The sequence below is a fragment of the Lolium perenne genome, chromosome 4 (assembly GCF_019359855.2).
Source record: "Lolium perenne isolate Kyuss_39 chromosome 4, Kyuss_2.0, whole genome shotgun sequence".
Classification (NCBI taxonomy): Eukaryota; Viridiplantae; Streptophyta; class Magnoliopsida; order Poales; family Poaceae; genus Lolium; species Lolium perenne.
In genome coordinates, this window is record NC_067247.2 from 231594509 (window position 1) to 231608277 (window position 13769).

Sequence of the window (13769 nt, forward strand, 5' to 3'; positions counted from 1 at the left end):
TTATTCTATCTTAATGAAATTCGGCACATGCCCTTCAATGTCTGGATGTTTAATCATGCCTCGCGCCCTCGGTGGTAACCATACCTAGCCATGGGCAGCCCGGCCCGAAAAACTCGAGCCTGTGCCCAGAAATGTTGGCCCGACACCCGAGTCGGGCCGGACCAGGGTAGCCCAAAAATACCATTTTTCACTACGGCCCGACCCGCGGCCTGACGACCCAACAGGCTTGGTGGGTAATTGGTCGGGCCAGGCTGGGCTTGGGCCTGAATTTCGAGCGTCGGGCTTTCCTCGGCCCGGCCCAGCCCGAGACATGGCCAGGTATAGTGGTAACCCATGTCCCAGGTGGGGGATTATCAGTGGGCAATTTGCTAAATTTTGGCGGGACCTGTTTCGTTTCGTTCGTGGCAGAGCTGTGTGCACTTTTTGTTTCCTCATGTCTCGTGAGTCTTTGCAGTAGCGAAGCGAGGCCACGTATAGTGAGTACCCTCTCTGCATATTTTAAGAGGACTGCGGTTGTGAGCCGATGAATACAAGTATTTTAATTGTGCTCCAGTACATATGTATCTGCATGGTTTCGTGATTCGCGGTCCGTGCTTGATGTGACGACCGTAGCAAAAATATTGCCTGTGCTCCAGATTGATACTTACGTGCATGCATTTTGACCAAATGTAGTCTGCTCTTGTTTCAGATAAGTTCAGGCTGAACAGGGTGGCTGAATTAATAGAGTGGCTCTATAATTGAGCTGAATTGACTGTATGTATCGGTAGCTCCTAGCCCGTCGTGGGTCTCGTCATTTAAATTCAAACGAGACTGCTAATTAAACCCATGTACATAATGTGGTTAGTACGTGTGGGGGAGCGATGATCAAGTTTGACAGTGGAGGCACGTGTTGGCTAGCGAAGGGGTGCTTAGCTACTCCTGTGGGCAGCGGGTTTCTTCCATTTACCTTATCATGAAACTTCTCAAAATCAATTTTGAAAATAATGCCAACACGCTTTTTAACATAAGCATGATGCATTAACTCATGTCAAATACTAAACAATTTATTGGCATAAGGATCAAACCTTAAGGTAAGGTCTTTTTTGTAATAAGCTTGTAAATGCATCTCAGTAAACATATAGGTCTAAACTGCTAAATTTTATTAGCCTTGAAAGATTTTGGTAACAAGGTTATAATACCATAGTCGAGCCTTTGAGCATCAAAATTGGCGTTTTGAAACCAAAAGAATAAGTACATAATATCATTTTTCACCGCATCCCAACAATTTTGGAAACTCAACTGCAATGTTGTTAGGACCAGGAGCTTCGTTAACTCTCATGGAGAATAGGGCATGTTTAACTCATATTCACTGAAATGTCTAGTGAGATCAGCATTATCTTGCATATTTAAGTTTTCTTCGGGTTTCCATAAGTTATGATCCAACTGAAATAAATTTCCAAGTGCAGGTCCAAATAGACATTTATAGTACTCTCTTGCATGTTGGACAAGGTTTTTTTTGTTCATTCAACAATCACCCCATTATCTTCTAATGATTGGACAATGTTTTTTTCATTTTCCTTCCGTTGGCTATTATATGGAAATAGGTTGTATTTTGATTCCCTTCCAACAACCATCTAGCATGAGCCATTTGATACCAATAATTTTCTTCCTCAGCATATATGTTATAAGGTTGCACTTGATTCTTGGATCTATAACTTTGTTCATCATGAGATAGCTCACCATTTTCTTTGAGGATTTCCAGAGTAAGCAACTATTTTTTTAATCTTCAACTTCCATTTTTCAATTATTACCAAATAGGTTAGGGCCCCACCCTTTAAAGTGTTTCTTAAATATCTTGAACTTGGTATTAATTAAAAATATCAATATGATCCACATTGTTCATATCATAGGTTTCTCCCATATTTCCTTAATTATAAGCAGGAATTCTAGGTTTTTTAACCAAGATAGGTTAAATTTGAATTCTCTACTTTTTTTAATCACAGGAACATCACCAAAATTAAGAATTAAAAATGATGATCAGATTGGTCTTTCAGTATATTTTAATAGTGACCATGGGAAACAAATCCTCCCAATCCATTGACATCAACACTCTATCTAATTTCTCCAAGGTTGGATTTCTCTGTTTATTTGAGCAAATATAAATTCATCCTTTCATGTATATCTCCCTCAGAGCCAAATAATGAATTACATTATTAAACACCTCAGAAGAGTGAGGTAAAATTGTGCTTTTATTCTTTTCTAACACGTGCCTCAAGATAGTAAAGTGTCCACTAACAACGTAGGGTACATCCACACAGTTACAGAAGGTATCCAGTTCAGAAAGGAAACCAACTTTCAAGTTATGAACACATGAAAAGTTCATCTGCACTTCATGGTGTCAGTGAGGCAGGTAGACATATCCTTCTTACCCCCCTCCCCCCCCCCCCCCCTACAATTTGAAATGCACCATATCATCTACACTTCTTAGGAACATTCCTTTTTCTAGCATTCCTATCAGGAGTCAGGACAAATATTACAAATGACGTCATAAAACAGTCCTCTATATACATGGCAAGCACACATATGCATATAGGACACAAAGATACCAGTCAAAAGTCCCACCATGGGGTGAGAGAAATTTAACCAACTCCAAAAGGGACGGCTGAGTTAGGTCACTCCCGCTTAGGAGAAGACAATAAGTTGATGTTGCCACAAACCAACAACCTCACACTACCTTGAAGGGTGTCCTCGATGCCGCACCGAGATGACACCACACCTCACCCACCACAGAGTAGACTAGATCCGAAATGTGGTCTCCAGTCAGTGGGTGAAATGGCTTCGGCAGGCCTGAAGGGGCACAAAAGACATCCCATCAATAATGGAGAGGTCCTGATACCTTCGAGAGTCACTCACATCCTAAATGATACGCCATCACACTTCGGCACATCCCTCGTCAATCACATCGTATATCCTAAGCCGTCAGTCGAGGGCCCTCATACGAAAGAATAGAAGAAGCATGCATACTTTACTTGTTGTTCAAATTCAACCATCCCAAAACATAAAAGCGAAAACCTGAAAATGGTACATGCCTTCGCCCAATAAATGTACAAATTGTCCATTAGAACAAAAATATCTCAAAATATTTTAAAAGTACAATACGACAATATGATCTTTCATAGCTTGGAAACCACATGTCCAATGATAGACGCCGTCCTTGTGCCCCCTGCCGCTGTCGGCGCATCGACTTCCTTTTTTCCCTCTTTTGATTGACCCATCTTTGGTGACATCAGAGACATGGGGCGCCACCTAGCTAGGTCTCTACTCTATTTGGGGATATTGGTTCTCATGTTGCTACTCTTTTTTCTCTTTGCAAGCATAGGTTGATCGATACTTTACCTTCTCATCTAGTTGGTTGTTGGCCCACATGTGGTCTTTGTGTACAAATAAGCCTACTTCTAACTTTGGCCATAAGTGAGAATTTAAAATTTGGATAAATTTATAGAAAAGAGTGACAAACTTTATGACATCAAAGTGTGAAACTAAATTTTAAGAAGATCTAAATATATTGCTCCCTCTGTTCCATATTAGTCGTCGCTGATCTGTATGTATCTACATACATTTTATGTAGGTTGCATCCGAATTCGCGACAACTAATATGGAACTTAGGGAGTAATTTAGTGTCATAAATGTTATTATGTTTTGCTATAAAGTTGATTAAATTGAAAAAAAACTGACTTAGGACAAAAGCTAGATAGAGGTACACTTATTTGTGGACATGTGGAGTATTTACTAATTCAATGTTTGATCTTAGTTTGGAAGTGCTAAATAAAATATCAGAAGTGATACCTGGATAATATACATTATATACATGAATGTTTTTGTAGAAAATTTTGTGTGTTCATCTGCACAACAAAGACCCATGGTATCATTTTTGCAAGTACCGTGGGTTTCACACTTATTCCGAATCACAGGGAGTATTGATGATTTGTATTAAACTAGTACGAATGCCCGTGCGTTGCCACGGGAAACAATGCAAATAAATATAAGTCCATGAAGTTTGTATTTAAATCATTTTTTCACACTAAGAATTTGGATTTAAGTTTAACATGGCTCATGAGCATTGCAAACTTAAGTAGTTCTAAATCTTCTCTCTTCTGTAAAAAAGAATCATCTTCTCTCACCGAATGTATAGGTTGCTACCCAAGGCGGTTCAAAACAATAGGCAATAACAGTTATAGCAATTTAGAACTGGAGAATTTTCCATGTTTCGGTCTGCCCATATGCAAAGATACATACATTGAAACCATTCATCACTTACCTCACGACTGGCAAGCTCACAGAAAATACAATCCCTGAAGAAACAATTAGAATATGACACATTATGATCTACATCCTTCGAGAATACAATCATATCTAAAATATATTCAGGAAAGGAACATATATGCCATTAGGTCAATTGGACTACTAATTTGTAGTACATATTTGTTGCCCCAGGAACGGTATTAGCCTCCATTTCATATCACAAAACTATGAACTTGAAACAGAAGTTAGGGGTATATGTCAAACAGAGTACCACCGATGAGAACCCACGAGAGATCTCATTTCCACTTAGAGGCCAGCACTGGCAGAATACCCTGATCTTTCCCCTAATCTTAATGAGCTCATTGTAGAAACGGCGCCACTCTGCACATTTTTTCCACGTACTTCTCCATGCCGCGGCACCCCTACAGATTTAGTCAGGTGTGTCCTGCATCCCTTAGTCGCAAATGAGAGCTTCCAAGGAGCCAGTGCAGCTGGCAAAGTCGGCCCCATCTTCCACTTTTGTAAGCTTTTCTGCAGTCACACTCTCTCTTGGTTTGCGTCTTTCCAACCTAAAGTGGAAGGAGCGAAGTCTGATACTATGATCGTTATCGAGGCAGTAAGGTTGTTAAAGGAAGCATTTGCACATATGACTATCTTAAATCTGGACCCAATCAGTGAGACTGTTAGTCTTACATATGGTTATGATAACAGATTGGCCATCAGCTCTAAGATGTTTTGCAAGAATGATGTCAAGTACAGATCGATGACATATTGAAGTTGTAGAAATAATTTGAAGTTCAATAGTCATGTTGGAGTTAAATAAGTTGAAGTTAAATATAGCCCAATTACCAACATAAGAAAACTCCTCAAATGAATTTGAGAACGCTCAAAAGCTTAAGGCTAGGTCATTTATTTGAATGTTTCACATTGCCAAACACTGATTGGAGAAACCAAAACACTGTCAATTCACTGATTGTTAGATTTTGACACAGTTCGTCCGAAATACCAATGTCCTAGTATCAAATCAGAGGCCCTAAACGATCACAAGGAAAACTCATAGTTAGTCAGCGGAAATCAGGGAGCTCATACCAAACCCTTAATTAATTGATCTCGTGTGCATTTTTTTCACTTACCATCACACACGTTTAGATGATACTATGGAAGCAACAGCTTGTTGCTTTCCATGGAGAGCATAGACTATTCTTTTTGAACTGGTGCATAGAATTGGAACTCATTTGGACAGATGGTGTGTGGAGACTAAACTGTTATATAGGGAGTGGCACTTACTTGACTGGAAAAAAATTATGGTCAATCCTACCTCTGCTTCCCTTTACTGTACCAATTCTTAAAAACTAATAAGCATACATACACCGAATCAGCATATATAGAAGCCTGAATTGCCAAATTAATGCTTTTTAGGAGATATCAATCAAACAGGTGAGAAGAATTCCACGTGTCTATGTAGCGAGTTTAAATATGCACATAATGTATCACATGCTTTTCAAAAAACCAATCTTACACCGTGATGGAAACCAGAGAACATAAGTATAGAACATGAGTTATGAATTTCACAAGAAGGGGACATGAATTCTGCCTTAACTCACAATACGTAATATCCACATTTTACCTCTGTTTTGAACTCAAGGAAACCACATGATGATCTTAGACAGTTCCCTTTGGAAATATGGGGTCACCGATGGCTCCTCCAACAAACATATCAGACTTATGTAGTGGAATATGGAGCAAAATGATTGGACCGGTTCCCAAATTCATGCTGCTTTCTCTCCAACTGCGGGCACCAGAATCTTGTCTTTTTCACTTCCCAAAAATTAATGTTCTGCACTATTTAACTTCTTCCTTTGAAAACGATGGCTTTCCATAACCATAAACATAATATTTACCAAAATATTGAATCTGAAAACCTGAAATAAACAAACTACCTATATATATTTTCTGCTAATCTGCAGTCCCAAAACATGCAAAACTGAAAAATAACACTTGGATGGTTAAAACTTAATTTTGTTTCCACCGTCAAGAATGAATTATCAGCAAACATATCATATGTAGAGTCAAAATTATCCCAGAAAGAAATATGTAAAGTCAAATCTAGTAAAATTAATGTGCAACCAAGACATGGTGGAACGTTTCATGTGTAAGCTAAATGGTGTACATACCCATAAACTGGAGTAGCTTGTGTTGTGTCTGAAAAATGAAACATGAAACCTATTTATAGATAAGTGAATACACTCAAAGACAGATCATTATTCTACATGTTTAGATAACAAAGTCATTGTTAATTTATTTTCCTTGCTCTTGTGAGAGAAAATATTTTAGTTAAATCTTGACTTGTAAAGCCAACCCAGTTAACAAAAGAAGGGGTTATTTATCTATATTTGAACTTGCCAAACAAGAGGCCAGTAGAAGACGGGCCCGAGTCGACCAACGGTTCGATGGCATGGTACTGCTGACTGCGGCGACAGTGTCCTGCTGGCTGCAACGACTGAAGGAGAGATAAGGACGGTGTGACAGTGGCACTACAAGCCACTAATAGTCGAGGTTAGTTCTGGTAAGCACTCTGCTAATTTGGCAGCACAACTTATGTTACTAAGACATCTGCATATACCTGAATTGTTCCTATAAATACGAACTCTACTTCAGTTAGTTATAAGTACAAATGTAAAGTCATAAAAGGGAAAACCATATGCCCTTCATGGTTATATATTCTATCCAATAACGTGCTTGATGTACATCAATTTCCATGAAAATAAAAAAAATAAAAAAATGAATAGGGAGAATACTATTGGTTCGCACATATATATAATAATACAAACTTACTTGATTTACCTGTATTTCATAAATGACAATGTTAATAGTATAGATACCTGATCTCAGGCCATAAAGTCTAGACCATGCGCATGATAAGATATGTCATCCTCATAAAGTTCCAACACTGTATAGTCCGTGCAGAATGCAAGCCCTGGTAGATCAAGAATAACATGTTGAGATATGTAAACCAAAATAAATGTGATGAATATAAGTGTGTTAAGTAGAATTGAGTATTTCATTGGAGTCACCGAAAAGCAAAGGTATCCAAATCTGAAGGTTTACTTGTTCCTCATGACGACGGAAAGAAAAGACAGAACTCTCCTCGGTGGTGAAGGTACATATATTATGGCTCTTGTCTACGATCTAAGTTTTGAGAGATACTCCAGTTTAGGTAGAAGCAAATAAAATGGGAAGTAACAAAGTACCGACGCAATTTATGTTGGACGAAGTTCATTTTCTAAAGTAAATACATTGCCATCTAAAAAGAAATATCAACTTCCAGGTAAGGTCAAGAATCGAGCTGGTAATGCTGAATCTGCACCAATCAACATTTAAAAAGAATGTAATTAGGCATTGAGTTAGAAACAACGATACAACAAAAAACACATTGTATCAATCAATGGTGAAGTTTTCTCCGGAAAACCCGTTTTCGCTCCGCAACAAAGTTTAGCCGCCCTGAACTGGCAGGTTTTTATTAAAAATAATATACTGAAATTTTGAGATCCCAAGTTGCTTCTTTTTTATCACTTGTTATAACTTGCTTGTGACGACTTTTCTTGGACGTCATGTCTATACAAATATTGCAGAGAAGAAAAGAAACACATTTTAGCCAATCTTAATTAACAATAGCCCAAAATTACATAAATCCATCCAATTAAAGCCAATTGGAGATTAGGCCTAATAGCAGGTGGCGCTTTTCCCCAGTGCTTGTAGAACAACAAACTGTTAATACTGCTAACTGTCAATTTCCAGCACGCTCCGACCCACTAACGAAAATCCCAGTACATGTGAGCTTCGCTACCGATTCCCCTTTTCTAATCATCACCGACAGGAACAACTCTCACACCAACACTGACAAATCAGGCGTTGTGGGTCTCAGTTGCCAACACGGAGGTTGGATCTTAGCCTAAGCACTCTGCAAAAATCACTTGCAGCACCGAACTACAACGAAGAAATCCAGAAATAGGGACAGGACCGCACGGCAAAAAGAATGCTACAAAATGCAGTGATTTAGTTCAGAGAGGAAACGGCTGGAAGGATCAGGAAGTTGAGGAAAAGCGCACAAACCTGTGGGGCACGAGGCGGGCGGGGATGCGGGCGTGTCCGAGTAGCGCGTCGGCGACCTCGGCGGCGGCGGAGAGCAGGTCGTCGTGCGTGGTGAGCAGCAGGTTGCGATGGATCATATGGCCCGGCCTCGAAAGGAGGCTATCCACCTGCGGAGCGCGTTGGAGGCGGGCGCGACATCAAGGCGGCTAGGGTTAGCCGCACGGGGACGATGTAGAGCTGCGACAGTACTGGACGGCGGCGATAGCAAGAGAGGGAGGAGACGGGGAGTAGGGGGAGTTCATCAGCGCCGTGGCAGCACCAATCGATGGCGGCGGCGGCCGGTGATGGGTGCGGCGGCCGGTGATGGGTGCGGCGGTGGTGGCGGAAGAAAGGCGACGGAGTCACGGAGGAGGAAATATCCGAGCGTGGTTTCAGCGCCTTTCACGAAAGGAAAAAAAACCTGTAGGTGGAGTGGAGGAGGAAAGAAAACCGGTGGAGTGCAGGCAAGTACGACGCCGGTGCGCCGTCAGCGGCGGCGTCTGCCGAAGGGGGGAGCGTCGCGGATCACGGGAGGGCCAAGGAGGAGGTGCACCGCGGCGGAGGATTCCGCCTCCATCGCGATGGCTGCAGCTGCGCTAGGGTCTGTTGACATGGGATTCCTTGATTTGGTTTCGGCTTGATGGGATTCGTTTTGATTTGGAGACGTGCGGTGGAAGGGTAAAATGGTCATATGAAAAATATGTAGGACGAAACATTTGACGGAGGAAACAGAACAAGTTCCTCCTTTTTAGATAGTAGAGATAGAGACTAGTGTGTAACAAATTACCAAAAGATGCTGAATGTTGCAACAAAAATTAAGTGAAACTGGTGATCCACTGGGAGCAATATTTGATGGAATGTACCATTCCCATCATATTTATGCGTTTTTCGGCCTTGTTATTTTCGTAAACAGGAATGATTATATGATTTTTAGTCTGATTTTTTCCTTGTCAACTAGGTCAACTATATTGAATTGCAATGAACCTAGAGCAAAATTCAGGCCTTTCAGGGTAGACTTCTCTTTACTGCTTCTGCCTTTTTGGCATCGTCCTGGTCAGACGGTCAGAGTACTCGCCGGGAGCCCACTCCGCCTCCACTTCACCTCACTCCGCTACGACGCCATGCCTCTCCTCCGGCGACTGCCCCCCGTTCCGACCACCACCGCAACCCTCTCCCACCACCATGTCCACCTTGTCACTCCCCTCAGAACCCCTCCTTCCTCGCTTCGCCTTGCCCACCTCCGCATCTGCCCCGCCCCCTCGATCCGTCCCCTCCGCGCCATTCCGTCGACCCGGTGCCATGCGGCAGGAGATCCGGCGTCTTCCACGGTACCTAGCGGCGGCAGCGCACGGGCCGCGCTGGTGCGAATTGGAGAGGCGCTGTCGCTCGGGTTCCCGGTTTGGGTCGCGTCAGCCTGCGCGCTCGCGCTGTGGCGGCCGGCGACCTTCCTCTGGGTCAGCCCCACGACCCAGATGATCGGCTTGTCATTCACCATGCTTGGTACGTACTACCCTCCATGGCCCCATCCCCGGTTTTCCATTCCCTCCTGCGTTTTGTCACCATCGAGTGAACTGAAACTCTGTAGACTGTACTAGGTGTAGAGTTCTTAGCTTACATTGTGGAATTGATATGCATGCGGAAGTTAGGCCTGCATAGCTTAGTTACAATGCATCAAAATCACTCAGAGTTAGCACACTAGCTGCATTCTCTAATTGACATATAGGTGTAATCTTTTTGTACAGGAATGGGGATGACATTGACGCTAGATGACCTGAAAGGCGCACTATTGATGCCCAAAGAGTTAGCTGCTGGATTTGTACTTCAGTACACGGTCAGTTCTCTAACTTAGTTAGTGTTTCATTTCATGAGGCAACAGTCCTTGTAGCTCCATATTTTCACTCTTCCATGTTAAAGGTGTTCTTAAATTTTCTGTTACAGTTGGTACAGATTACATAGGAATATCTTTTGATGCAACGGACACACAACCAGGATATTAAATAGGATTTTCATTTTTAACTCAGCTGAAATGCTGCCCATTTAGATTAAACCATAAAAAATTCTTATCTGAAATGTTGGAGCGGATGGTGTATTACCTAACAACAACTCCATTATTGTTACTTTAGCGTTTGTGCTTTAGAATTACGCTATTTTCTCCAAAAATCCAAAGTGAGTGATTTATCTACAGGTGATGCCACTGTCAGGATACTTTATCAGCAAGCTATTGAACCTGCCATCCCATTATGCGGCTGGACTGATATTGGTTTCCTGCTGCCCTGGAGGTGCGCATGCATTTCCTTGTTTTTTTTTTATAGATTTTCTGCTAGTTGAACTGAAAAGAAACTACTCTCTGCAGGCACAGCAAGCAACATTGTTACCTATTTAGCAAGGTAAAAATATATAATTTTTTTCTGAGAATATAGCAATCTGCATATAGTTGAGCATATTGGAACAAAGCTCTAGGCCTCTTATTCAAAAAACTCGTTCTCTCCTTGTTCGTATACTTACGATATATATTTGGATTCTTGTGATATGTCTCAAGAGAGTATTGAATAAGTAGCAGCAAAACAAATAGTTTTCTCATCAACTGATAGTGCTGAATACTCGATTTCTTCTGTGGAATGCATATTGTGAAAGTGGATCTGACATAGATGAATTGCTACCCATATGTATAAAATGAAAGAGAACATAGCTTTATATATCTTTTTTATTAGCATCAAAATGCACAACAATTTGTATCCTTGTGTTGCAGGGCAAATGTAGCCCTTTCGGTGCTGATGACAGCAACAAGCACTTTTGCTGCAGCGGTAATGATCCACATACACCAATTGCTACAATCCAGCAGAGCTGAATAACCTTTTTCCCGTAATGCAGTTCATGACTCCTCTTTTGGCATCCAAACTGGCTGGGCAATATGTCGCAGTAGATCCGATGGGACTATTTGTGTCGACATCTCAGGTGCTGCCAGTTTCTGTAAAACCTTTAAATCCCTTGGTTCTGGCTAAGGTTGATATATATCTGAATGCAGGTTGTCCTAGCGCCTGTTCTTTTGGGTGCTCTACTTAATCAGTACTTCAATCCTTTGGTTGAGTTGGTTTCTCCCTTGATGCCATTCATTGCTGTAGCAACAGTGGCTGTTCTTTGTGGCAATGCGATCGCACAAAATGCTTCATCCATCCTAGCATCTGGTCTACAAGTGGTACTATCTGTTTGTTGCTTGCATGCATCTGGCTTCTTCTTTGGCTTTGTTCTTTCAAGAATGCTTGGCATTGATATCGCTTCGTCACGAACAATATCGATTGAGGTTGGCATGCAGGTAATTTCTGTTGGGTGTTTAAACAGATTTTACTATAGATTGTCTACCTAGAATAGAAGCTAATGTGCTCAAATTATGTGTGCAATGTACAAGATGTTCATACATGAATTTGCAAACAGGAGAATGTTCATATTGTATTTCTCTAAAAAAAAAAACTAACGAATTCTTGTTTTGGCTTTCTCATTACACGAGCTTTCAAATGTGTTGGCCCCCTCACACACACAATCAAAAGTCTACTTTTGGTCTTGACCATTGCCTTAGTTTAATTTCCCGAGTAACTCCAAAACAATCCAATTTGCATCCTCAACAACCTAAACCACTCAAATTAAGTCCCAAGGCTGGTTTCATATATGGTTTTGAGGGACTTAGCTGTAACATCAGTAATTTAGCCACCTCAGCCTAGAGGAAGCGGCAGCAATCAAGCAAGAAGTCAATCTAATTCCTAGTCTTCCTTGCTTGCTGCCCTTGAGGTGTGGCTACATTTATGGTCTGCCTACTGTTTTCCAGGCCTCATACCAGTCTTATGGACATTATCCCACCACGCCACATAACAGTACAATAGGAAAGCAAAAGTGGTGTCTATTATTCGACATATGTGATTATACTAATGCAGAAGTGTTTTTCTAGTGTGAGTATAAACATTTTTGATAATTCTAAACTAAATCTAATTATTTTTACAACAATTAATGCATTAGTAGGGTATCAAAAGAATATAAATTGGCTTTTAAAGACAAGTCGTGGATTCATAATCTAGATAGAAACATGTTTAAATTTTGCATGTTGTCGTTTACACTGGCAGGTCCGAGATCTACATTCTGAATAACCCTGCAACCTGAAAATTTCAAAACAGTTATAGCAATTTTGTCAATCCTCCATTTATCTTATAATCAATCTCTAATACGAAAATTATGTATCATGTACCATATCTAATCTCATATAACGAAAAGCAGCTCCTGCTTGAAAGAAGCGCATAGTAGCATCAAAGTTTTGCATCCTTTGCTGGCGAACCATAAGAATATTTTATGCCCGTCCATTTACCAATGCAAGCAAGCATAATTGATGATATACTCTTTCTCCCGTTGCACACCAAAGTTTCATTATGTGTATTAATTATTTTCGATGATGTTTCATTTTGTATATTGCACTAATTTCTTGTTCATGCAGAATTCGGTACTGGGTGTAGTTCTTGCGGGCAAGCATTTTGGCAATCCTCTGACAGCAGTTCCATGCGCTGTTTCAAGCGTCTGCCACTCGGTTTATGGTAGCATTGTAGCTGGGATCTGGAGGTCCATGCCCCCAAATGACAAGGGAGAATAATGGGTTAGGACATTGACTATGTTTTTGGGTGCATCAGTGGCTATGAAACGCTCGATCTTGGACCAGACAGATACTAGAGCTTTTGTTGCAAACTTATGTTATTCTGAATTCCTAGCTCAAACTTTTTTCTGAGGGAAAATTTGTAGCTCGAACTAGTTGTGCTTAGGACAATGCACATAATTTGGGCACATTAGCTTCTATTCTAGGTAGACAATGCACCGGAATCCTTTTTTAAATTCTTCATCGGCTCAGAGCATCTCCCCGGGTAGGCGGGTTCCCCCGAAAATGTGTATGGCAAGTTTTGGGGGCTAGCAGCTAGCTGCCCTCGGCGGTGCCCTCCCATATTAACTTTGAACGAAAGATGAAGCCAGCCTCCACCGCTGACCACTGCTACGCAATCGTGAGCCTCGTCGTGTCATGCCGTGAGGTTGGTGGGATGGCAATACGGCACCTGTTGCGGCGTGGCTTTTGAGTCATGGATGGGGGCCTAGAATCCCAGCATGTCAGCTAGATCGTCGGGGTCAGGCAGAGGCGACGGTGTTGGGATGCAGAAGGCCAGCCTGCCCCTTGACTCGTAGGGTCATCTCACCTGATGCAGCCCGAGTTTCGGTCTTATCCGCATCATGGTCGTCGTTAAGAACTACGCTCAACTCTGACGTCATGGAAGCATAGAAGAGGAGAAAGAAGAAGGACGCCCGAGGTCACCAAGAAGAGACGGCGCATGAAG

At 41.6% G+C, this 13769-nt stretch overlaps 1 protein-coding gene and 1 long non-coding RNA gene across 2 annotated transcripts; one reads left to right on the forward strand and one right to left on the reverse strand.

Moving 5' to 3' along the window:
* Window positions 1–4400: 4400 nt before the first annotated feature.
* LOC127326122 (uncharacterized) lies at window positions 4401–9053 on the reverse strand. Its single transcript, XR_007867625.1, has 2 exons — window positions 8395–9053; window positions 4401–7258 (listed from the first exon to the last, which is right to left on the reverse strand). It is a non-coding gene; the product is annotated as an uncharacterized lncRNA (long non-coding RNA).
* Window positions 9054–9435: 382 nt separating this feature from the next.
* Window positions 9436–13283, forward strand: LOC127326104 (probable sodium/metabolite cotransporter BASS1, chloroplastic). The gene is made up of 8 exons (XM_051352961.2): window positions 9436–9912; window positions 10155–10243; window positions 10598–10691; window positions 10766–10799; window positions 11162–11216; window positions 11284–11367; window positions 11438–11725; window positions 12890–13283. Exons 1-8 carry the CDS (start codon window positions 9534–9536, stop codon window positions 13040–13042), a joined length of 1176 nt encoding a protein of 391 aa, XP_051208921.1. The 5' UTR covers window positions 9436–9533; the 3' UTR covers window positions 13043–13283.
* Window positions 13284–13769: the final 486 nt, after the last annotated feature.